This window comes from Gobius niger (genome assembly GCF_951799975.1).
Source record: "Gobius niger genome assembly, chromosome: 1".
In the NCBI taxonomy this organism is placed as follows: Eukaryota; Metazoa; Chordata; class Actinopteri; order Gobiiformes; family Gobiidae; genus Gobius; species Gobius niger.
In genome coordinates, this window is record NC_136852.1 from 37,156,325 (window position 1) to 37,183,217 (window position 26,893).

Sequence of the window (26,893 nt, forward strand, 5' to 3'; positions counted from 1 at the left end):
GTGAGTGCCCAAAATGATCCATTTTAATTCTAGATACTACTTTTTTAATGTATCAGACTCATGAAATTGCGTTTCCTGTGAATAATGATGATTATGCATCTCAGTGGTTTTGGATATTTGGAAAGGTTTTTGTCGTGTTTCTTAGACTGGAGAAAACCTTTGTGTCAAACCTCCTATGACATAACTTTTATTCTTACATCCTGAGCCTGTGCTAATGACACATAAACGTGTATTTTAATAACAAATAAACTTGTGGACTCGTGGTTTGAATGCTTGAGCGTTTTAATCACAATTGACAGGAAAGAACAGTGAAGAAAAGCATCTTTTCCAAACCCTTCATTCTGCTCTGTGAGGCACGAGGCCCGAAGAGCAGCTCTTCAAACATGCAACTTGTCGATTCACTCCTTGATTACAAAGTAGCGGGAAAAAGAAACGGTTGATTTGAGATTTGCGTTAATATTTGAGCATAACTCGCTGGTTTGTGCTCATGTCGCAGCCCAGGAGTTTGGAACTACTTTTTCATGCAGATGAAAGGAAGGCGAACAGAGCATCTATAGTCGTTCCAGCACTTCTTGCCTGTAAAGGATGAGACATGTTGAGGTTGAGGTTTACTTTATCGTCCTGATAACATAAGAGAGAGAGAGTGGCTTACTTGAATAGTTGATGAAGACGCAGTGCTCAGATCGACGATAGTTGTTTGGTTGCCCACGACACCAGTTGGCGTAGTTATAGCGTCCAGAGTTAACCCAGAGCCAGTATCGTTCCTAAAAACAACCCAACACACTCACTCTTTTATTCTTGTGAACCTTTTAACTCCCGCCTGAACGAAGAGGATCTTTTTCTTCACGTCATCAGATTTTTTTCCCATCATTTTTTTGTTGGGTATTCAACTCATTATTTTTTTGTCATTTTTTCTGACATTTTTGTCTTTTTATTTGTCAAATTTATTTTAATTTTTTTGGTCAAATTTATTTTAATTTTTTTGGGTCAAATTTTAATAACTTTTTAGTTTTTTCTTTTGTCCCATTTTGTCCCATTTTTGTCATTTCTTTGTGATTTTTTTGTCACATTTTTGTCATTTTTTCGTCAATTTTTTATCAATTTTTTGTCATTTTTATGTCACATTTTTGTATTTTTTTTTGTCATATTTTTGTCACATTTTTGTCATTTTTTCGTCCCTTTCTCGTCACTTTTTTGTCAATGTTTTCTCACTTTTTTGTCACATTTCCATCATTGTTTTCGTCTCAGTTTTGTTGCTTTTTCACAGCTTTTTTCCAGAAGCTTTTGGATTTGGGGTAAAACCAAACTGGGGAAAATGCTCTCGGTTCAGGCGGGAGTTAAGAGGTTACATTTGGTTGGAGAAAGTTGTAAGTGACTCACATTGGCTGCATCAAACAGTCCGATCCATGCTAGTCTCTTCTGGGCAAGCAGCCTGAGGAAATGATTATCTCGGCTGTTGTGGATGGATGCAAGACTCGCGCCGAACCTCAGGCAGTACCTCTGGATGAAAGAGAACATTGTGAGTACTTTCACTTACTGCATTCTTTAGACACGTGTCCGTTTGCAGTTACCTGGGCCTGAGACCAATGATAGCGGTATGGGAAATACACGTAACGGCGTCCGCTGTATTTGCACCATCTCCGAGCTCTGCAGCGCGGCACACACCTTTTGGCTGAAGAGTCGTTCATTCGTCACATTGATGCTTCTTTATGAAAACGACAGACCTCAAAGCTTCACTTACCCCTTCCAGCACCGTCCTCATCTTCAGCTGAAGCAAATACAAGCTCATGTTATTTGGATGGATGGTGTTGTAGCCGTGTTATTTGTCTCAGAATATTCTGTAGGTCTAGTAATGTCCACTGTGGAGTTATATGAGAGTCACTCACCTTCACTCAGCTCAGTCTCCTCTGTTTCTGCAATATAGGATCAAAAAGATTAGGACTTCACGGATCATTGTCGTGTTACTTTGTGATCTTCTGTGTTCAAAGTCACTTTCTGGTGGAACACAGGCTCTCACTCACCGTCAGTCTGTTCAGTCTCATCCACAGACTCTGGATCAGCCACTTCTGTAAAGTTTAAACAATATATCAGTCATGAGGAAGTCATGGGTTAAGATTTACTACAATTGAGGCAAGTTTATTTATATTTAACACACAAGACAATGCAAAGACGTGACATAAGATATGGGATATACACAGTCCACACGGTCAGGGTTGGGGAGGGAGGGGATCTTCAGCTCCAATGTCAGAGTAAGAGAAGTTTATTCCATTGCACAGCATTAATGTGTAAACTTTAGCTTACTCACAAATGTCCTATGATCTCTTTTGTAGCTACTCACTCATATAAATGTTATCTGCAGATTCAGAGTGCCTCAGCCCATCTCTTTTTGTCAGAGTATGCCTGGCCCTACAAGCTTGAAGAGCACCTGTTTTGTAAGTGTACCTGCTATCTTCTAGCACTCACTATCCGACCACGGTGATCCAGCGAGCTCTGTCTCTTCTCCTCTAGACTACAAGTTCATGTTATTTGGATGGATGGACTTTACGAAATCCTAGTTGGATGATGTAGCTGTGTTATTCGTCTCACGAAATATTCTGTAGGTCTAGTAATGTCCACTGCAGAGTTATATGAGAGTTACTCACCTTCACTCAGCTCAGTCCCCTCGGTTTCTGCAATATAGGATCAAAAAGATTAGGACTTCATGGATCATTGTTGTGTTACTTTGTGATCTTCTGTGTTCAAAGTCACTTTCTGGTGGAACACAGGCTCTCACTCACCGTCAGTCTGTTCAGTCTCATCCACAGACTCTGGATCAGCCACTTCTGTAAAGTTTAAACAATATATCAGTCATGAGGAAGTCATGGGTACAAAAGAATATATGTAAAACTACAATCAGGTTTAAGTTAGGGCAAAGCACATGCACAAAGATATGGGATATACACAGTACACAAGGTCAGGGTTGGGGAGGGAGGGGATCTTCAGCTCCAATGTCAGAGTAAGAGAAGATTATTCCATTGCACAGCATTAATGTGTAAACTTTAGCTTCCTCACAAATGTCCTATGATCTCTTTTGTAGCTACTCACTTTCGTTCTTTGGTTTATCCTCAGATGGATCAGCTGCAGGAGACGACAATAACAGTTAGAATGTGGAAAATACACAAATCATCTGAACATGATTGTCTAAATCCTCTAAAGCTCACCTCTGGTCAGGGCCAGTACGGCCCCAAAGAGCAGACACAAAACCAGCAGCTTCATGACGATGACGTCCAGCAACAAAAACCTGGAAAATACAGATTCATTCATGAAATGTCAGTGGTCGAGTGATAGGAAGAAGAAGAGGCCAACCTTTAGAGTCTTGTCTTGGTTCCTCCAGTCTGAGGTACTGACCAGCACAAAGCTCTGTTCTTATATACTCTAAGAGCAGCCATCTCCAAAACTGTGCTCTGTGTACAAGCGTCTCATTACTGTTTGACTTCAGGAACACCCAGATAGTGTTTAGTTTACTTATTTCACGCTTGAAATGACTGTTTTAATTAATATTCTTGAGTTACATGTGCGAATGACAGAACATAATGGTCAAAGCTCTGAACTCTTTACCAGATTATCTTTTTAAAGCATTTAGATGGATGGATGGATGGATGGATGGATGGATGGATGGATGGATGGATGGATGGATGGATGGATGGATGGATACATAGATAGATAGATAGATAGATAGATAGATAGATAGATAGATAGATAGATAGATAGATAGATAGATAGATAGATAGATAGATAGATAGATACATAGATAGATACATAGATAGATAGATACATAGATACATAGATACATAGATAGATAGATACATAGATAGATAGATAGATAGATAGATACATAGATAGATAGATACATAGATACATAGATACATAGATAGATAGATAGATAGATAGATAGATAGATAGATAGATAGATAGATAGATAGATAGATACATAGATAGATAGATACATAGATAGATAGATAGATAGATACATAGATAGATAGATAGATAGATAGATAGATAGATAGATAGATAGATAGATAGATAGATAGATAGATAGATAGATAGATAGATAGATAGATAGATAGATAGATAGATAGATAGATAGATAGATAGATAGAAGGCTATACTGTATTCCTAAATGGCAGTGGTTCCCAAAGCTCGTCTACAAAACAAATATCATCATTGCCATATCATTGTCGTTAGTGCCAGTTCTGGTGCTAATTGGTTTTAAGATCTACAGTTAGATTATAACTTTGAAGGAAACTTTACTTGAGCTTTCTATTTGAATTTATTGAAGGTAAAGTGTTGTGGTTTGTTAGGACATAGAACCATAATGTGATGTTTGGGTTTTAATATGTAAAGCACTTAGTGTTCAATTTTTTTGTCTGAAAAAGTTTGAAGGATTGACTAAAGCGAATGGGGGGCCTGACCTTTATTGTTGTGGAGTAAATGTATTTTTGCCTCCACAGAGTACAGCAAAAAACACACGTTCTTACATTGTCTTCTCCTATTTGTTTCACTGAGGCACGGATTTAAAGACTTTCATTTCAGAAATATCAACCATGATCCATAAAATATATATTTTAAGAGCAAATACAAACACAGCTAAATGACCTGCCCAACACCTGACCTGTTTTAACTCTGTTCCTTTTGCCTGCAATGACATCATCCTTTTGACATAATGGGGTTAATGAAAATATATTAAGAGCTCTCATTTGTTTCTGACATAAAATACATTTCTATGAACAAAAGTCATTAGACATAGATGCTAACTTTGATATAGCAAATATCTAATACGTGTGTACATAGTACTTATTTATCCTTTAGCACAATTCAATCTGTCAAACAATATTGACTCTTCCTCTGTGAGGCGTGGTGGACGTGTCCTGTGGTCGGTGGCTGTTACGAGAAAGAAAAAGGAAACAGATGAAGAATTTACAATTATTTCTTTATTTTTCACAAATATGTTTATGGAAATTTTCAATTTAAGGACAAAAATATAAAACACACACATACACAAACACAAGAACCAAAAAGTTTCTTGTTTTTTGTATTACATTTGAAGCTATTTGGAAACATGTGCAGTGTACAGAGTTTACCATCTAAGAGCATTTTACATTCAATGACATCAGAAATGAGCACAAATTTGTTTCCAAAAGATTTGAAGTTCCTCACCCTGTCACATACAATGATAAAGTGCCCCCTTTTCTTGACCACATTTGACACAATCTTCAGGAATACTAGGGTTGAAATGATGAGTTTCACTGCTGTGATAAAGGTTCTAAACAATTATTTCTAATACATTTTCTGCCAAAGGAGATACATTGTGTTTTAGAAGTTTTATTACAGTACTTTAAATAATGTATTACTGTAAAACTGTGTCACAAAAGACTTGATTTCATTGATATTTAAGTAGCTTCCTCATGCTGTGGGATGTCGTCTCTGTTTCAGGAAGTGCACTTGACAAACAGTGGCTTAATTAAACTTTCTTAGGAACCACATGGTCAAAGCAAACACATGTGTTAAAGTGATGCTGTTGACACACGAGTCAGTATGTGGAGCATGGCCAGGACGTCCACACCAGTTTGTAGGAAGCAACATGAAACACTGCCATTGTTTACTCTGCAGTCGTCATTATTATTGTGGTACTGAACTGCTTCATCACTAATTACTTTACTTTTATAAATCAATTCTCATCTGGTACAGTGAGTTCTGAAATCACTGTCGATGGGTCGGGAGCCTTATAGAGCAGGGATTCATGAGGCTCTGCACTGGAGCCGCGAGGTTGTTTCAAGATACAAAAAAAAACATATGAAAATGGAATCATGGAGTAACATAGTCAAGTCCATCAATGTTGGGACATTGACTCCTTTCTTGTGTTTTTGGCTCAATAAACCCACACAATGGATTTCAATGAAACAGACTTTCAGCTTTAATTTGAGGCTATTTAATCCCAATGGGATGAACGGTGTAGGAATTACAACCGTTTTTATACGAGCCTCCCACTTTTTAAGGGACTAAAAGTAACAATATAAATCAAATATTTTCTTTTGTAATATTTGGCAAATCCTTTGCAGTCATTATAGCCTGAAGTCTGGAAGGCATAGACGTCTCCCCCAAATGAATGATGCTGAAATACAATTAATTATGAACAATTATTAAGGGAGGAATGGAGGAACCCCGCCTACAGAGACTGGACAAGAAGAACTGAAGCTCCAACATGAACTGGACGTTCTGACCCGTTTACTGAGGAACCCATTTGCCAGTGTTCTGTATAGCCTCCATGGGAGTGGATCTGTCCTTCTGTGGTTCTCCCTGAGGTTTCTTGTTTCTCCCGCTGGGTTTTTGAGTTGTTCCTCACCGCCGGGGGACACCCACACGGTTCGTCACCTCCTGCTGCCTCCGTCTTCTCTGGACATTATGTTTACCTAGATCTTCATTTGCCTGAACTTTACATTGTCTTGTTTTTGTTCTTTAATGTTTCTGCATTTTCCTTTTCATTTGTTTCCTTGATGTGAGGCGAAAGGCGCCAAACATATAAAATGTATTATTATTATTATTATTATTATTAGGCCCGAGCCGGACACAGCCCCGGCACGGGACTATTGTTTTTGTTTTCTACAACTTTTCTCCATAAACAATCGCATTTATGCCAGTTCAAATATGGCTTTGACACTTTTCTAATGCTTCTCTTTTCTTGCCGGTGCAAGAGTTTGGGCCTACATCGCCGCTTGCGGCTTTAATTACCATTAGTCTGGTAGTTTAACACATTCCAGTGGCTCAGTATGAGATGACCTGGATCAATACAGAGCTATTACAATTCATGAAGTGTTGGAGACGGAGACACCAACACCTACAAAGGGTTCTTACATACAGGTGACTGTGCCCCAGTAGCAGCTGTGGTTTTTGTATCTGTGTTGCTTTTGGAGGCCGATTGCAGGAAGAAGGTCTTTGAGAAATGCAACAATAAGGTTTACCCCAATGAAAATCATACAACATATGAAACACAACTTTAAGCATCACAATCTTTAACCCTCACACTCATATATGGTCATGTTTGAAGCAGTTCAGGGTTAACGACTTAAATCACACCAAATTACAAAGATGTTTCCCTTCAGGTGGGAGGAGCTGTGAATAGAGGGGAGGGATTAAGCCAAGCGGAGCTCCTCCCTGTGGTCTATAACTGGTCTGCGGGCTGAGCGGAACCTTAGTGCACTGACGAAGCCTTTTGGATGAGAGGTGAAACGTTCAACACTTCAACTACAGAGTACAGAGGATGACTCAAGAACCTTCATTAAAGACAAAATGTTATATAATTACTCCAAAACTACTTCAACAGCCGATCAGTACTTATAAAATGGACAATGCTAACCAGGAAGCTAGCAAAGCTAATGTTAGCTTCATGTTCCATTGTAACGAGTGCTGTTTTTCGCTTCTACTGAACAATCTGCTGTAAAAACCATCCACACAGACCTGATTATGGCCTGACTTTACTGGTGTGTGATAAATATGTTTATAGAGGGAAAATGATCATTCTAATGAGGGTTTTCTTCCCCTTCGGCTCGGTCACGTATGACGCGTAGCCGTCTGTCTCTGAGAGAGAAACAGTTGTTTAAAGAAGTTTTCCATCCATCCATTTTCACTGTAATTTTAAGAATTAGATTCAAGAAAATGAAGTGTTTTACACTTTAGAAAAAGTCCCAACGGCTACTGGACATGCCCCACTGGCGGGCACCACGTTGGTGACCCCTGCACTAGGACATGCCTGGAACACCTCCCGCGAAGAGAGAACCAAAGAAGTTTCCAAAAAGAAAATGTCCAAACGTTTTCCCGGATCATTATTTGACAGTGATCGGATTCACAAACCTGACACATGATTCTGATTCTACTGACCAACATCACACACATGTTTCTTTGTGTTGTCTCCACTTTTGGACGCCTTTATGAGGAAATACTTTGACCATGGTTCATATGAGCTGGAAGAGAGGACTCTGAACTCTGTGACAAACTGAGACTAGAAATGTGCATAAAGACCGTTACCATAGTTACAAGCTGCTCCGCCTGGTGTTGCCCTGGTGTTGTCTGAATCCCTCAGTCTCCCTGATGTTAAAGCGGTGTGTTATGTTTCAGGTGCTGAGGTTCGGTGACCATGAGCTCAGGGAGAGCGTGAGGTTCTGCGAGGAGGACGCCGTCACTGTGCCCAGAAACGGACAGTACATCACATTTGAGGGCTTTGATGAAGCTGAGGAGGAGGTCACAGATCTGTGGCCTGATCATCATTATTATTACCTGCAGCGCTTTGACAACTCTTACTTCCACATTCAAGATTAGTCACTGATCCAGGAGGGAAATGAAAGATGAGGTCAGACTTTATTGATCTCACAATGGACACGTTCACATTCAGTCTCCAGCGTGAGATGAATGAAGTCTTCAGCCACCTCCACCTCAGAGGAACCACCTCCACCTCAGAGGAACCACCTCCACCTCAGAGGAACCACCTCCACCTCAGAGGAACCACCTCCACCTCAGAGGAACCACCTCCACCTCAGAGGAACCACCTCCACCTCAGAGGAACCACCTCCACCTCAGAGGAACCACCTCCACCTCAGAGGAACCACCTCCACCTCAGAGGAACCACCTCCACCTCAGAGGAACCACCTCCACCTCAGAGGAACCACCTCCACCTCAGAGGAACCACCTCCGCCTCAGAGGAACCACCTCCGCCTCAGAGGAACCACCTCCGCCTCAGAGGAACCACCTCCGCCTCAGAGGAACCACCTCCACCTCAGAGGAACCACCTCCACCTCGGTGCCCCCGATGGTGATGGATGTTGGTTGTTTCCCTCCTCCTCCTGAATGAACATGCAGATATTGGACAGCATCAGCGGCCTGTGCTTTCAGGAATTATATCCACAATAAGAGGCGAAAAATCCTCTAGTGAGTCACGGCTTTAGAGGAAAACATCCCAGAATGTTGCACGGTCAGAAAAGTCTGTATCTGTGATGGACGCCAGTTTGTTGATGTTTTGAATGAAGTGTTGTTGAGTAGGGCTGGTGCCATTACATTTGTATAAACCAGAGCTTTAACGATACCTCAATAAGACTTTTTTCTGATACCTTTACAAAAAATGTGTCATATAGAGCCAGAAAACGGAAAATTAGGAGAAATTGTGGCAAAATAAAGGAAAAATTGTGTACAAAGAAAACAATGGTAAAATAAATAAATAAGGGAACTGTGAATGCAAAAATTGGGGCAATGTAAAAAAAATAAAAGGGAAAATGGGCAAACATTGGGCAAAAGTAATGAGAAAAATATCTTTTGTTGTTGTTTGAGCTGAAACAAAGTCACTTCCTTTAATCCGGTCCCTGGACCAACTGCATCAAAACTTGGATCTACAGATAGATTGTTCTTTCAGCTTTCGATCCTGCAGGTGCTCGTCCTATAATTAGGAGATCATGAAAAAGTGCATTCACTTCTGTTATTCAAATGTGAAACTAATATATGATATGACTCACTACATGCACAGTGAGATATATATTTAGCCTTCATTTGTTTTCATTTTGGTTATTGTGGCTCAGCTTGTGAAAACCCCAAATTACAAATCTCATTGTAAGCCAGAAGCATCAACATTATAACAAATAAAGGCTTGACATATGTCCAGCCAGTGAGTCTAAATCATACATTAGTTTCACATTTTAAGTTGAATTACAGAAATAAATGAAACTTTTTCAAGACATTCTAATTATATGACGAACACCTGTATTTTTTTTTTATAGTAGTAGAACCTAATTTTTGTTGTTGTTAAATAGTTTAAATAGTTGAATTGTGTTGTTTACCAGTACCCAGCCCTGTGCTTTAGCTTTAGCTTTAGCTTTAGCTGCAGAGGAAGAGCAACAGGAAGTGTGGTTTTGTTTCCCTGTTCGATCAGTTCAAGATCAGGTATTTGTTAATAATGTCAAACACATCTGTATCTCCATCCTTTCTTGGTTAGAAAATGCAATGTTGATCTGAGCTACATTAAGCCCCGCCTCTTCATCCATACAGTTTGTAAATATGGCTTTGCTGGACTGAACCTCTCAAATAAAAGGGAGAGTCCCAGTCAAACCAGCTGCCGGCCTCTGTCCCGTCTGGAACACCCCCTCTCCACACCCCAGCAGGAACAAGAGCAAACATGACACAATGACTTGTTTTATTTTCACTTTTATAAGATGTTCAGTGTTTAATTTGCTTTACATTTGCTTCATGATACAAACATATGCACTGATGGGGAGATGATTCCTCACACACTTTCAGAATTGTAATTCTCTGTATCACACAGTGTTGTAGGAGACATTGTAGAGGCGCCATCTGGTGGTGAGAAAGCATTACAGCAGTGAGCCTTGGAAAGAAAAAAGAAGCAAACTCAACACTGACTGAGCTCTTTAATTCTAGTTCAGAAATCGTCAGGAGTGAGCTGTTTAACCTCTGACCCCACATTAACGAGTGCATTTTCTCCAGTTCAGCTTTACCCCAATCTGAAAGCTTCTGGACTAGAGACTTTGCAGCCTATAGGCCAGAACAACACCTCATTTGAAACTAACAGACTTGGATGGATGCCGTCATGTGAACAATGATGACAGTTTGAATATTATTGAAAAAGGGAAGCACGAGCAAAAGCTATAGATGAAGTTTGGTGATCCCCCCAATCCCTCCCAATTTTACTGGGCACACCTCATCTTGGTCGCTCCCGGGATCCCGGGATCTTACTTATTCGCACAGGCCCCATGAGACAACCCATCGTCCCAAACAGGGGAAAAATCCCCAATGGGACTTTGACACTGTAGGTGTGTCCACAGGACCTCAACCATTATTCATATGTCCCAGTAACAGGCTCACCACCCCTATAGGGAGAGAGACCACCCATGGGACCTCACCCACACTGTGTAGGTCCCTTTGAGCAACCTGCCGCTCCCTAGGAAGATTCATATGACTCATTTTATAACCATCCATCCATCTTCTTCCACTTGTCCGCTGTTGGAGCTGCACCAGCCCCTCATTGCTCCTCCTGCAGGTGGTGGGTCCACAGAAGGACGGCCTCACGATTTAACGGGCCTGTTGGTCTCTCATAAGGGGCTCCTGAACCGCTCTTTGTCTGACCCTACCAGGGGCACGAAGCCCCCGAAAAGAGCTCCTAGGGTCATGCGGGTGCTCAAACGCCTCCACCACGTTAAGGTGGTGGTTACAGGAGGGGTCATTTTATAACCAACAGATGTTTATTTTATTTTAACATCTGCATTTTGGTTTAAATACTGTAACTGTTGTATCAGCAGGTCAACTCAACATAACAAAAAATGTACAAGACATGAAAATGAACCAATCTGACAGTTTTTTATATTTTACATTGATTCACATTTTTAGCAATTTGAATTGATTTTAAATGGATTTTGATGAAGCGTTCCATCCCTAACACACACATGTGAAATGGTAGAGGTGACCATATGCTTTACCTTCCAACCATAAAGTAGGCAGTTTGAATCTCCAATACTGCCATTGTATCCGTATATGTTGAAGCCCGCAGGTGCCGTCTGTAGAAGCAATAATGTTACGTGTTGTTCGAGAAGTTCCCACCAGGAACAGATAAATGATTTTAGCAAAACCTTTGAAATCAAGCATGACAGAAGCAAATGAAACCAAATCTGGTGTTCCTGAAGTCAAGCAGTGATGGGACGCTGTGGCTCGTACATTATTGCTTATAAGAGGCTTTGTCCTGGTCAGTTCTTCAGAAACCGAGCCCAGACTGACGAGCTTTCCTCACATTTTACTGTAAAAAGTCCAGTTTTATCTTTGAACTTCACCGTGAAGCGGCTGTGTGACGTACAGGGTCAGTTGTCACATTTTAGGGGAAAAGAATTAGTTTTGTTGTACTTGACTTTAACATTCAAACTGCTACTTTTCTTATCCAAGGTCAGTGCCCAAAATGATCCATTTTAATTCTAGATACTACTTTTTTAATGTATCAGACTCATGAAATTGTGTTTCCTGTGAATAATGATGATTATGCATCTCAGTGGTTTGGGATATTTGGAAAGGTTTTTGTCGTGTTTCTTAGACTGGAGAAAACCTTTGTGTCAAACCTCCTATGACATAACTTTGATTCTTACATCCTGAGCCTGTGCTAATGACACATAAACGTGTATTTTAATAACAAATAAACTTGTGGACTCGTGGTTTGAATGCTTGAGCGTTTTAATCACAATTGACAGGAAAGAACAGTGAAGAAAAGCATCTTTTCCAAACCCTTCATTCTGCTCTGTGAGGCACGAGGCCCGAAGAGCAGCTCTTCAAACATGCAACTTGTCGATTCACTCCTTGATTACAAAGTAGCGGGAAAAAGAAACGGTTGATTTGAGATTTGCGTTGATATTTGAGCATAACTGGCTGGTTTGTGCTCATGTCGCAGCCCAGGAGTTTGGAACTACTTTTTCATGCAGATGAAAGGAAGGCGAACATTGCATCTATAGTCGTTCCAGCACTTCTTGCCTGTAAAGGATGAGACATGCTGAGGTTGAGGTTTACTTTATCGTCCTGATAACATAAGAGAGAGAGAGTGGCTTACTTGACCAGTTGATGAGGACGCAGTGCTCAGATCGACCTCGGTTGTTTGGTTGCCCACGACACCAGCCGCCGTAGTTATAGCGTCCAGAGTTAACCCAGAGCCAGTATCGTTCCTAAAAACAACCCAACACACTCACTCTTTTATTCTTGTTAACCTCTTAACTCCTGCCTGAACAAAGCACATTTTCTCTAGTTTGGCTTTACCCCAATCCAAAAGCTTCTGGAAAAAAGGTGAGAAAATAGCGACAGAACTGAGATGAAGATGTGACATAAAAGTGAGAAAAAGTGGCAAAAATGTCACAAAAAATTACAAAAAAATGACAGAACTGTGACAAAAATGTGACAAAAAATTGACAAAAAAATTGACAAAAAAGGACAAAAAAATGACGAAAAATTGACAAAAAATTGACGAAAAAATTATGAAAAAGTGGCAAAAATGGCACAAACAATTGACAAAAAAGGACAAAAAAAAAGACAAAAAACTCACAAAAAAATTGTGAAATAATGATGAACATGTGACAAAAAGTGACAACAAAATTTACTATTTGACAAAAAAAAAAAAAAATGATGGAAAAAAAATCTGATGACGAGAGGGAAAAGATCCATTTAGATGAGTTTTGTAGATCTTAGCTTTCAAATGAGGCGTTACACTGGCATTTTTTTTTTTTAGCTTACTTTGCTTAGCTTGTGCATGTATTTATAGAAACAGCACCGAGTAGAAGGCGCACCTTGACCTTTCTTCTTTTGGTAGAAGTGAGGAGACAGGAGAGACAACAGACCAGGCCACTATGGGTACATCCAATAAACCAGCAGCGCCATCAGCAAGGTGACTTCTGCCACCTTGTGGCCGAGCTGAGGCTTGACAGCCAAAGACACCACCAATAGTTTAGGATGAGTGCCGAGCAAATGGATCACCTACTCTCCTATATTGGACCAGAAATCTACAGGCAGAGCACCAACTACAGGGCTGCAATTGAGCCAAAACAAAGACTTGCTGTTGCTTTGAGGTAAGCAGGAATACACACAAGCAAACAGGAACATTTTTATTGCAATGTAAAGAATACACTTTTTTTTTTAATGACATCCATTTCAAAAGGTACCTCTGTCAAACTGAAACATAACACATGCATGAGTACACAGAAATGATATCTATATATATTTTTTTATGTTTTACAAATCCTGAAAGGTATTGTGCTCAGTAGCGCCACTTTGCTCCAATCTCTGATCAGACAGCATATGCATGTATGATTGCCTTTGTTGGGGTGTGACAGGAAAGGGCTTGATTGAACGTGGATGGGACGTGAGGCGAGAGACGAGGACGCCCCAGGAGATTGTTGAGGGTTGTCTGTCTTCTATCTTCAAAACTTCCTAGACAATGGAGAACGGCCAATTTTGCTTCTCTTCTGGTTTGTCTTTCCATTCGATTAAGAATTGGTACAAGGCTCATGGCAAAGTAATATGATTCATCCAAATCTGTTTCTGGCGGGGCAGTTTTTTGTACAGGCTCTTCTAGAATGGACAGAAGATGTTCTCCTAGAGTTGAATTGGCCTGCTGGGGTCTCTTTTGACTCTTCTTTCCCTGGGTAGTAGTGGTTGCAGTATAGTTATTGTAGTAGCAGCAGCAGGACCAGAACGAGACTGCAGCGTGGCAGCTCTGGAGACATCAGTGGATGTTGATGGTGTGGGTGCAGGTGTGCGTGATGCAGATGACAGGTGACTGCTAGGAGATAAGTCCTCTGCCTCCCCCGGTGGTGTGGGGTGCTCATCCTCATCCTGCTCCGGCTCCTGGGTGTTGCTTAGGTTAGATGTAGAACTGTTTAGGATAAAGAAAAAGACTCAAGGATGCAAGAATCAATTATATATAAAACAAACCACACATAGAATGTTTTGAAGTTAGCATTATTCTCTCATCTCTACATCTATGTAATAACTTTATTATATATGTATGGAAATATACAAGTATGTTGTTCAAAATCTAAATTTTAAATTACCTTCTTGTTTGTATAAATGGTAACAGAAAGGACATAATGTCCATGTACTTCCAAACCTTCTGAGATCCTCCTTTTGATCCACTTGGATCATATTTTTTTCTATTCCTCACAAAGGCCTCTCTCAGGGTCTTCCAACGTGATTTGCATAGTTCTACTAAAAGAAAAGAAAAGAAAAACAGTCAAAAATAAAAAATAAAATAGTAATTAAAACATACTAAACAATACAGCTGAAAGTTGAAATGTTACTGTTTGTGTTTCCTTCTCAGATGTTTGGCCTCTGGTGACTCCCTACTCAGCCTTTCTTTTTGCATGTAGGTTTGGTCATGCCACAGTTCAGAATTCAGTGCACATGGTATTTGCCGCCATTGCCAAAATAATGCTTCCAGAGTTCTTACCAAAGCCTACAGAGGACACCTGGCGAGAGATTTCCCTGGACTTCTGGGAAAGATGGAATTTTCCAAACTGCCTGGGGGCTATAGATGGAAAGCACGTCACCATCCGTGCACCACCTGGGTCTGGAAGTCTTTTCTTCAATTACAAGAAGACCTTCTCTGTGGTTCTCATGGCTCTTGTGGATGCGCAATACAGATTTTGGGTCGTTCAAGTGGGAGACTATGGGAGGACAAGTGATGGGGGCATCTATGCAAGATCAGCTCTGGGGAGGGGCATGGAGCAACAGACATTACAAGTGCCATCAGATGCCCCATTACCTGGAGCAGCTCACCTGGGAAACATCCCTTTTGTCATTGTGGGGGATCTGATGAGACCCTATGCTCAACAGAATCTCACAAAGGAGAAGAGGATCTTCTACTACAGACTCTCAAGAGCTAGAATGGTGGTGGAAAGTGCCTTTGGTATTTTGGCCTCAAGATGGAGGATTTTTTACAGGAGAATGAATCTCCATCCTGACAAAGTGGACAACGTGGTAGTGGCAGCCTGCATTCTCCACAATTATCTCCTCCCTCCATGTGACAATCAGAGACTACTTGATGAGCAACCAAGGAGGATGCAAGGAGTCAGGAATATGGCTGGAAACAGGTCGTCTCAGATGCTTTGGGTCTGAGGGATGTGTTTTGCCAATATTTTAACTCCCCAGAGGGAAGTGTGGCTTGGCAAGAAAGGATGGTGTAACCTGGGCACTGTTTTAGGTTTTAACCTGTAGCCTCTGGGACATGTTAAAAAAACGGTTCTTCTTGATTTGTGTTTCTATTTTTGTTCCACTTTGACATGATAACCTGATTATTCTATGTTTTACAATAGGACACATTAACTCAATACGTTATAAAAATGTAGGGGAAAAATGCATTTACAAATTGACTAGGTCTACGTAGCCTATAAGCCTATGTGTTTATAACCAAAAAAAAGTACATATTTAACAAGTAATTACATTTCTCCATTATTTGTGAGATCAATATACTCTTAAGTCATTATTTTATAAGTATATTAAACACTATAACTGCAAAAACATCAAACTTAAAGCATTTTAAATATGAATTGATTGTTCCATAGATACAGCTATTATGCAGTGTGTTTAGATGTTATATCTTGAAAATAATGTGAAGTATTAGCATTCACTAAATGAAGGGCACTATTATTGTATGCTAACGTTTACTTACCGTCACAATTTAAACTTGTGGCAACTGAGCGCCACGCCTGCATATTCTACAACAACAACAGCAGTGACGGTAAAACAATAGGGTGCTGAGACGTAGCCAACTGGCTAGCCGTGCAGCTACATAATGTTACGAGAGCATATTCAACAATAAAGATCTACAAACGACAGGATATGTTATTCTAAAGGGCGTCAGCAAGAGTACACAAACCACGCAAAAGGCTACGCCAGCCGACCAGAAATCCGGTTTCATTCAGACACTGTTAAGACTTGTTATGTTTACCACTTGGCCGCTTTGCATTGTCTTGCTCCCCGGATGCGCATCTCTGAATGTTTGTAAACAGGAAACCCATCTGTGTAACACGTCAAACGAAATGAAATGGTGCTTATTCTCCTCTAAAAGTACAGAAGCCCAACGGAGTCTGTTAAAATAATATTTCTGAACATGGTTTCAGCTTTACCGCTTTATTCAATCATTATTTTAGGCAGAGTACAGGATTGTACATCACAAATGTAAAGATATTGTTTGTATGTTCTTGTGTGTGTGTGGTGGCTCGTGTTCATACTGGGTCCCAGCGCCACGAGCTCTTCAGTCGGTCACATTTCCAAACACTCCCACTCTGTCAGACAATCAGGTACAGGTGGGTTGTTTCATACTCTACAGTGTGATCATGTCATGTGTTTGTCTGATGTGTGGAGGCCGTTTGACCCAATAATCACATCATTTTTTTTTTTCATATAGAAATGTCGAAAAGAGAGAAAAAAAAAACACAAATTATGAAACTAATCATTTATAATACCGATTCTGTCCACAAGCCCACAAACCCAAGAAAGCACATGAACAACATACATTTTTCCTGCCCCATCTCAATTATTCCATATTGGCCTCATACCCAGTTTGTCCATCATTTATCAGTGATCAGTAAACCTGCATGATTGTGTTGAGGGATTGGTCGGGATGTATTAGGGTCTCATGTCTTAGTACATAATGTAATAAGACATAAGACAAAGGGTTCATCTTATTACATGATGTGCTTCCAAACTACTGTAGTACACACACTACATTGTGTATGTACTATAGATACTTAAAAATGAAAAAATAAAACTGAATAAAACAAATATAGATTAATATTATTTGGGCATTTCACAACCATCTCTAGTGTTCTCTTAAATCATCAAAATGAGACTGTTTTCTCAGTAACAATGAGGTGAAGCAAGAGACTGCAATAACTTTCGCTTCTTCTGCAGATTCTCCTCGAGGCACTGAATGATTATAGGGTCCACTTTGGGGTCAAACTTGTTGGCAAACCAGTGGCCATAGTTGAGAAGCCAGCGCATTTCCCCCACTCCGTAGATGCACACGCTGCGGACGTGTACCCCCGTGCAGCGCGGGTACAAGCTCTCCTCCAGGTAGGACCACTTGACCAGCCTAGTTTTACTCATCAGATCAGTGACATCTGGCTGCGACCTCGGAATCCCCCCCGGCACGCCGGGCAGACGCGCAAGTGTTGCCCAGTAGTGTTCCTCTGGAGCGTAGGTGTCCTCGGACCACGCCAGGAAATCTTTGACCACATTCGATGATTGCATATACTCCACGAATCCCCTCGACAGGACAAAGTACGCGTTGCCATTAAACATTTCAATCCCTTGTGGTGGCGGTTTCTTCTCTTGATCCGTTCTGACTAGTATTTGCTGGTTGTTGGTGTCTTGAATTTGATGGTGGTATTTGTATCTCTTCCTCTTGGCCTCAGTGGGCCTGCTGCTCTCCAACATGTTGCCACCATTTAATCTAGTCAGCTCGGACACTAACTCAATATTGGTTCTGAGGGGGAAGTCTTGTCCGCAGAGGTTGATAAGGTACCTCCACTGAACTTCTGACTTCAAAAGGTCTGACATACAGTGCAAGTCTGCCTTTAATCGACTAACGCTGCCGTAAATGACACGTTCTATCTTTGTAGCAATTTTAACATTTGGCAAACACCGGGCCAAGCCTTCCATTGCTGAGTGGAACTCATCTGAAGACTTTCCGTCATAGTGAATGCAGAAGATATTACTTGGAGAATACAAAGCTCTGATAAGTCTTTCCACCATCCGTGCTTTTCTGTGCACAACTAATGAATACGCTATTGGGAAGTGTTTCTCCTCTTGGGATATGCACACATCTTTATAACCTCTAGACTCAAGAAAAATGTCGCAATTGGATGTGAGATTAACCAGGCTGTCATCCCGGTCCTCCACGGCGTGTCTTCTTAAAGCTAAAGCCTTCCCGACTTCCACGGGATCCATGTCGTATATTGCAGCGCAGTCCACATTGTACCGGTGAGAAGTCTCCGTTAGGCTGGGGGGTGTATGAGCGGTGATGACGGGGCCCCTCGTGTCGCTGTGCTTCAAGCTCACCATCAGCACGAGACACAGGGTCAACAGCGAGACCAACCATGAAAGGAACTTCCTCCAAGAAATGAGTTTCATACATCCGGCAACTCCACTAAGAAGTGGATGCGACATTCTGAACTTCATTAAGACAAACAGAAGAAAACAGACGATTTTAAGGCTAATATCACAAGCGCAAAAGTTAGAATAAAATCAAAAAAATAGTGTAGATACTTACACAATAAAGTTTAAATTTTTATCCAGTCCAAACGATTAAAAAGAGGCGTGACCATATCTGTGTAAAGCTGCCAACATGACCACAGCATGACCACTGCTGTCACAAGGTGTGTTCGAGATGCAGTTGTGTCTCGCCTGGATGATCGGCGAGAGTAGCCGGCGCAACAGGGGCGGAGAAACAAGTCTGAAGTCCATCCGGCCCTCCACATGCAGAGAACGACGAGAGCGGCCTCAGATCACGCAGTTTATCCTAAATAAATGTCATTCACCTCCTGCTCTGTTTCCTTTACTCCAGAGACATCACACGACATTGGCAACTCATTAAAACAACATTGGCAACTTGTTAAAACGACATTGGCAACTTGTTAAAACGACATTGGCAACTTGTTAAAACGACATTGGCAACTTGTTAAAACGACATTGGCAACTTGTTAAAACGACATTTCCGTACAAAATAAAACATATCCAAATCGTATAATTGGTGGCCATCGCTACGGCAACACTATGAAAAATATGACATGGCGGCAAAAAATGTCACAAAAAGTTATAATCACCTTTGTAGATCTTAGATTTCAAGCGTTACACTGTTGCTCTTCAGTTTAGAAGCTTTTAGGTTTGGGTAAAGCCAAACTGGAGAAAATGCACTCGGTTAAGGCGAGTGGGAAAAGGTTAAAATATGTCTTTGTGGAAGCGTTGCATTTGCGCTCATTAGGGTCAGGCTGGTCAGAGTCCAGGGCGGGCTTTTAGTCCCAGTCCGCCCCTGTCAATATACTTTTGGGAGCATTGTCCTTTAGGCACTTAATGTGGGATATATATATATATATATATATATATATATATATATATTGCAAAAGGCTACCTATAATGAGTATAAAGGAGGCCTCAGCAAATACAGGATATTCGTATTCACCCCGTAGTGCACATATGTCAAAGTCAAGGCCCGCGGGCCAAATCCGGCCCGCGAGAGGGTTTTTTCTGGCCCCTGGGATTATATAATTTTATTATTAGAACTGGCCCGCAAGTCACTGCACGCCAGCAGCATCCAGGTACTTTATACGCACCAACGCACTACATTTCCCACAATGCAACGGTGGCGCTCCGAGCGGGAGGCCACTTCCTTTCATTATTCATCAGCGGGCATTAGCATCACTTCAAAAGTCAACTTTCAGATAGTCTACCCTTAAAAATGGCAAAACGGAAGGTGGACACTGAGAACCGGACTTTTCTGTGTGACATCACGACTCATCTGAATAGTAGTATATTTTTAGGTTTTCAGTCTGTTTAATGGGGATCACTAGACTATATGCGGTCATTACATTTTTTTCAATGAACATTCGATCAGTCCGGCCCTCGGCTTGTTCCTAAATTTTTCATTTGGCCCCCCATCCATTTGACTTTGACACCCCTGCCGTAGTGGATGCTATTCTTCTTGGGGTCCAGGATCAAAGGCATTTCATTTACAAAAAAAAAATAGCATGCATTAAAACAAACAACAAATAGTAAAGGTAACACATGACAAGATGTCTAAATACTCATCAAACCACACCATAGGTCACACCGCCTTTGCGATGCCCAATCCCGTCAGACCTTGCAAGCTAAGCAGGGAAGGGCCTGGTCGGTACTTGGATGGGAGACCGTTTAGTAACACCAGGAAGCCTAGCGAATGTAGTGAGTGAGTGAGTGGTTGGTGGTGGTCGGAGGGGCCGATGGCGCAGACTGGTTGCCTTGCTTCCGTCAGTCTACCCCAGGGCAGCTGTGGCTACAATAGTAGCTTACCACCACCGAGTATGGAGTGAACGAATAGTGCAATGTAAAGCGTCTTTGAGTGTCCAGAAAAGCGCTATATAAAACCGATGCATTATTATTATTATTATAGATTTTAGGGATTAAATAATAAAAGTCATTCACCTCCTGCTCTGTTTCCTTTACTCCAGTGACATCACACGACATTGGCAACTCATTAAAACAACATTGGCAACGTTAAAACGACATTGGCAAAAAAACATCCTAACGACTTGGTATTACGTTCGAACGAGAAAGCGCAGTCAAAAATGTTTCACTCACACTGGCAGCTCAGAGTTTCCGTACAAAATAAAGCATATCCAAATCTTATAATTGGTGGCCATCGCTACGGCAACACTATGAAAAATATGACATGGCTGTGATTGACTTTTTTGATCAGAACAAACCAAATGGAATTTTCTTCCAAACTATGTCAATTTTTGTGAAACTAACTTCTTTTTCTGTGCATATAAAAAAAAAAATCCATTTGAATTTAAACAAATGAAACCTGTGAATGGGACTGATTAAAACTGATTTAAAAAATGTGTTTATGAAAATGATTCAATTGAAGAATACTTTTGTAGAGCCGTCAGCGCACACAACAACTAACGTCTTATTCAATGCTTACGGAAAATCATTTGTGTAAACTTAGAGAAGGAGGGCCCCAGACAACAGGCCACAGTGGATCCCAGAGCTTTTGGATACAGAACCATAGACTTGCTGGCGTCGGCCAGTTAAATAATCTTTTATGGGGAACAATGATCTTGTTGATAATCCACAACACCGCAAACTTGGCAATTAAAAGATTGTGGTTAATTAGGCAAAAAGCTGCACTAAAATCCAAGAATATGGCTCCGACTAAGCTGCCATTGTCTAGTTCCCAGTCCCAGTTATCGGTCACATGGACCAGAGCTGTGGAATGACCGGGTTTAGGTGTGTACTGTAATCAACAACATATCTGTAGATCTGCTCACATATTATGGTCTCCACTATCTTACCTAGAACATATATAATCATGGGCCTGCTATTTGGGACATTAAATTCCCTTTTTTTAATTTTTTGAAATAGGAATTATTTTAGACTTTTTCCATTGTGTGGGAAAACAGCGCACACCAGGCATCTGTAAAATACATTTCTTACTGTCTGACATGAAACCAGAACAAACTTTTGTTTATTTTTTTAGGTCAAGTTGAATTAAAAAAAAATATTTCTATTTATTATGCTAAATTCCAGAAGAATGAGAGATAGAATTTTCTTCCACGAGCTTCTCACAATAGTTGGCAGGAATTTTGCTCCATTCCTCCAAACAGAACTGGTGTAACTGAGCCACATAGATGGATTTCTGGGTGACGTCACAGACAAGCTGCGCATCCGAGGAGCACCCACTTGTAGTGGCAACTTCTAAGAGACTTTACTTGTGTAGTTAATATAATGTTTTGCTTGCTCCTTGAAAGTAGTTTTTGAGATGAGTTGAGACGTCTGGCGTTATAAGTGATTTGCTTCAGGTGCACTGTGGAGCGGGTCAGACTGTTTTTAATGCAGGCTAGCTGATACCATAGAAATGCACTAGCCTAGCACTAGCCTAGCACCACGTAACTCTTCAAATATAAGAACTGCATGAATCACACAAAAAAATATCTCCAGAAATCAGCAACACTCTGGATAACTAGGAAATGAGGCCCTATGTCAAAAATCCTGAACTATCCCTTTAAGGCCGTAAAACCCCTCAGCACACGCTTTACACTTTTCTCACGAGTTCACACGAGTTCTCCCTTATGCCTGGTGTTCACTGTGTGATTAAGATTTTTAGATTCACATTACAGACGTGTGTGTGGATGGAAGCATCGTGAGCTGAACTCGTCTCCGCTGAGCGCTTGTTCAAACTAAAGAAAACAAAGTTTTATTGTTGCGGTTTCAGCTTCAGAAGGCGAGTGTTTAGCTCAGCCGAGCGCCACATGCTAGCGGTGTTTATTTTGGCGGAGTGGGACCTGCTCATGCCCGGCCTGTGACTCTGTGGTGTGCGCTGATGTGTTGATGATCCACAGAGATCCTCTCTGCAGCGAGAGGAGGGCTTGCTGTACGATTAACCAATCAAGACGCAGAACACAATGCGCGTATGGCGTTCATAAGCTGTAAAAAAGCTGCAAAATTGTACTAAAAATAAGTCTGTGAAACAGCGAGGCCGCGAATGGTGAACGACATTATTGCGAGGGACCACTGTATGTCTATTTTTCATTTTCGTTTTGTCGAGGCATGAGATGATATGGACATTATGTCTCACAATTATCTTATCGCGGTAATTATTCCAATATGTTTTATGGTTTCTTATGGCACCTCACCACTCTATAGCCATGTGCCTTAAGAAGGCTTAGATGCCGAAACTTTGTGTATATAAACCTCACTTTTTTTTGCAAGATTTCCAGTGTGCGAGAGATTCTATTCTTCACATGTACGAGCATTACGCACGATCTCTCCAATGCACCTGTTATGAAATCGATGTGCAAAGCACCTGCTTTCTTTCTATTTCTCATGGCCAATTGAGTTTTGATTCTGGGGCCGTGGTTTGACGATTATCTTGAGCGATAAAACTAGTATTCATTAAATAATACTTTTATTACATTTCAGCTTCATAAAATACTGGAGACGCAAGAACCTCAGTCTTTGGGATTCGGTCAGGGCTGGACTGGCCATCAGGAGATTCGGGTGTTTTCCCGATGGGCCGACATACTTTTGGGCCGGTCAGACCGAGATAAGGCCCGTTTTACCTTACACCGGCCCACAATTAATGGGAAAAGCCATCAGAAGCTCTATCATTACACCACAGCCTTTTATACCACTCTAGTGGCACGTTTTCTTGAGTTATGGTTCCCAGATAATCTCGTATAATGAGCTATGGGCCTCTGGGACATAACACTCATGCCCCTCACATTGTGAATATTAGAGGAAATAGTTTATTGAACCTTAGACCTCTATTTTTTTATACATTTATACATACAAATGTTTGCAAAGAAGTGCATGCTGGGAGTTATCAGGTGACTCCGTCTTGCCCCTCGTCGTCAGTGCAGTTTGGAAATCTTCTAGTTTCCATTGAAAGCATTTACAATGTTTGGCCTTTTTTGGACTTCTATTCTCACTCCACACGTCTCTGACTCCGTGGTGAGTTTTACCGTTTCATCTTCATCTACAGTGGGATCATTTGGTTGGTTTGGAGAAGTTTGTTTGTGTTGTAGTCGCGAGTGAAACTTCATTAACGGAACGCACATTAAGATTGTTAAAGGAATAGGCCAGCATTTTTACATACTGAGATATGTTCTTACCTAACCTTAGCCGAGTTAATATATCCCCGTCTGGTCTTTGTCCGTGCGCTCTGTCACGCAAACGGAGCACATACGCAGCCTCTCCCACATGTCATATAGCTCCAAAAAAGCTCACGATAGAAGCTACCAAGCTCTTCCACGTGTTCCCTATTTAAATAAAGTTACGTGAAGTGTTTTCATGCGAAGTATATTTACACAGAAATGTAGCATGTCGATTTTATAAGCAGATAAAAAGGGGCACTATATTGTGAGGCGTAATGATACGAGGAGTAAAACGTCTGCGCAGTAACTCCTAAAGACTTCCCCGCTCACTTCCGTCAATAGAAGCTGCGTGACTTGTACAGAGCCTTTTACAACAAGCAGAAAATATATTTCGGAAAGTGCTCGCGCATTCCTACCTCATGGTGGAGCTCCTGAGTCCTGTGTCGTCGTCCGGGGTGAGTTGGAAATCTGTGAAACATTACTACACTTTCTACTTTCTGCTTGTTATCACAGCCCGGCACGATGCACGTAAAAGGCATTGTTCACAAGTTATCGAAGCTTCTTCAACTGTCGATTTCGTCTGCCAGTCCAGCCCTGGATTCAGTTATTGCAATATTTAAAATGACAATGTTGATTCAATTGCGATTAATTGTGCAGCCCTGTTCCCAAATAATAACTGTATAGAGACAATAGAGTGTCATTTTGTATATAGTTTGCTTTGTCATCTTGCCAGAGCAAATGAGTTTGAACTTGAAGGTTGTGAATGTAAAGAACACACTGTCAAAATGGATGAACAGGACACACTGTAATCAAAGAATACATGTACATGTCAGTAATATGAATTCATGAATAACGTGAATGTGCAATTAAATGAACGAATATGAATGAATACATGAGAAAAGAGTTCTTTTTTGTTTTACGCAGACCGTACAATGTGTATGAACGCAGGCTGTTTACATTTGAACAAGACACAGAGGGAACACAGTACTGAGGACTAACTTACTTAAGTATCCAGCACGATCGGAACTATTCAGGGTTTCTTTGTCATTTGTGATGTTAGCCATACTAAACTAGCAAACGTAGCCTCTTGGACTGTGTACAGTATTGTCATTGAACCTTTATGCTCTGGTACAGTACAGCACAGTCCAGTCCAGTCCAGTCCAGTCCAGTACAGTACAGTACAGTTCAGTACAGTGCAGTACAGTACAGTACAGTACAGTACAGTACAGTACAGTACAGTAGAGTTCAGTACAGTACAGTACAGTACAGTTCAGTACAGTACAGTACAGTACAGTACAGTACAGTACAGTACAGTAGAGTTCAGTACAGTACAGTACAGTACAGTACAGTACAGTTCAGTACAGTACAGTACAGTACAGTACAGTACAGTACAGTACAGTACAGTTCAGTACAGTACAGTACAGTACAGTACAGTACAGTACAGTACAGTATAGTACAGTACAGTACAGTAGAGTACGGTAGCCTTTATGACAGGCCGTAAATTAAGTTGTCGTATATATTTGATCTACTTCACGTGAAGTTCATGTTAATAAGATGACAAAGAAGCTCAATAAGATACTACTACATTGCAATGTTCACGTATTTGTTTTGGCTCATTTGGCTGTAATATGTAAATGAAAAGCAGACAAAAAACTCAGACGTCATTTTATTAAACTTTGATATCAGTGGATAATGTTGACATCATTCAGACATGAAGCATTCCGTGTGAATAAACAACAGTGACGGTAAAACAATAAGGTGCTGAGACGTAGCCAACTGGCTAGCCGTGCAGCTACATAATGTTACGAGAGCATATTCAACAATAAAGATCTACAAACAACAGGATATGTTATTCTAAAGGGCGTCAGCAAGAGTACACAAACCACGCAAAAGGCTACGCCAGCCGACCAGAAAACCGGTTTCATTCAGACACTGTTAAGAGCTCCAATCGAATCGATCAACAAAATCCTAGTTGGGTGATGTTGTAGCTGTGTTATTCGTCTCTCAAAATATTCTTTAGGTAATGTACCTGTAATGTTTTAGTAATGTCCACTGCAGAGTTATATGAGAGTTACTCACCTTCACTCAGCTCAGTCCCCTCGGTTTCTGCAATATAGGATCAAAAAGATTAGGACTTCATGGATCATTGTTGTGTTACTTTGTGATCTTCTGTGTTCAAAGTCACTTTCTGGTGGAACACAGGCTCTCACTCACCGTCAGTCTGTTCAGTCTCATCCACAGACTCTGGATCAGCGACTTCTGTAAAGTTTAAACAATATGTCAGTCATGAGGAAGTCATGGGTACAAAAGAATATATGCAAAACTACAATCAGGTTTAAGTTAGGGCAAAGCACATACACAAAGATATGGGATATACACAGTACACAAGGTCAGGGTTGGGGAGGGAGGGGATCTTCAGCTCCAATGTCAGAGTAAGAGAAGATTATTCCATTGCACAGCATTAATGTGTAAACTTTAGCTTCCTCACAAATGTCCTATGATCTCTTTTGTAGCTACTCACCTTCGTTCTTTGGTTTATCCTCAGATGGATCAGCTGCAGGAGACGACAATAACAGTTAGTGGGAATGTAGAAAATACACAAATCATCTGAACATGATTGTCTAAATCCTCTAAAGCTCACCTCTGGTCAGGGCCAGTACGGCCCCAAAGAGCAGACACAAAACCAGCAGCTTCATGACGATGACGTCCAGCAACAAAAACCTGGAAAATACAGATTCATTCATGAAATGTCAGTGGTCGAGTGATAGGAAGAAGAAGAGGCCAACCTTTAGAGTCTTGTCTTGGTTCCTCCAGTCTGAGGTACTGACCAGCACAAAGCTCTGCTCTTATATACTCTAAGAGCAGCCATCTCCAAAACTGTGATCTGTGTACAAGCGTCTCATTACTGTTTGACTTCAGGAACACCCAGATAGTGTTTAGTTTACTTATTTCATGCTCGAAATGACTGTTTTAATTAATATTCTTGAG

At 40.9% G+C, this 26,893-nt stretch overlaps 2 protein-coding genes across 4 annotated transcripts; both read right to left on the minus strand.

The window, feature by feature from the left end:
• Nucleotides 1-270: 270 nt before the first annotated feature.
• LOC306968468 (galactose-specific lectin nattectin-like) lies at nt 271-26,622 on the minus strand. Of its 3 annotated transcripts, none has more exons than XM_079563835.1 (12): nt 26,547-26,622; nt 26,427-26,459; nt 26,120-26,164; nt 25,985-26,011; nt 2,778-2,822; nt 2,643-2,669; nt 1,887-1,913; nt 1,742-1,768; nt 1,572-1,672; nt 1,381-1,500; nt 653-764; nt 271-576 (listed from the first exon to the last, which is right to left on the minus strand). In XM_079563835.1, exons 1-12 carry the CDS (start codon nt 26,599-26,601, stop codon nt 512-514), a joined length of 684 nt encoding a protein of 227 aa, XP_079419961.1. In that variant the 5' UTR covers nt 26,602-26,622; the 3' UTR covers nt 271-511. The 3 variants fall into 3 exon arrangements, with proteins under 3 accessions (XP_079419961.1, XP_079419962.1, XP_079419963.1); XM_079563836.1 differs by lacking the exons at nt 25,985-26,011; nt 26,120-26,164; nt 26,427-26,459; nt 26,547-26,622 and adding exons at nt 2,022-2,066; nt 3,085-3,117; nt 3,201-3,280; nt 3,346-3,373; XM_079563837.1 differs by lacking the exon at nt 2,643-2,669.
• On the minus strand, nt 17,412-18,690 carry gcnt4a (glucosaminyl (N-acetyl) transferase 4a; the record flags this gene model as incomplete). Its single annotated transcript, XM_079563691.1, has 1 exon — nt 17,412-18,690. The coding sequence occupies exon 1, from the start codon at nt 18,684-18,686 to the stop codon at nt 17,412-17,414; it is 1,275 nt and encodes a 424-aa protein (XP_079419817.1). The 5' UTR covers nt 18,687-18,690.
• Nucleotides 26,623-26,893: the final 271 nt, after the last annotated feature.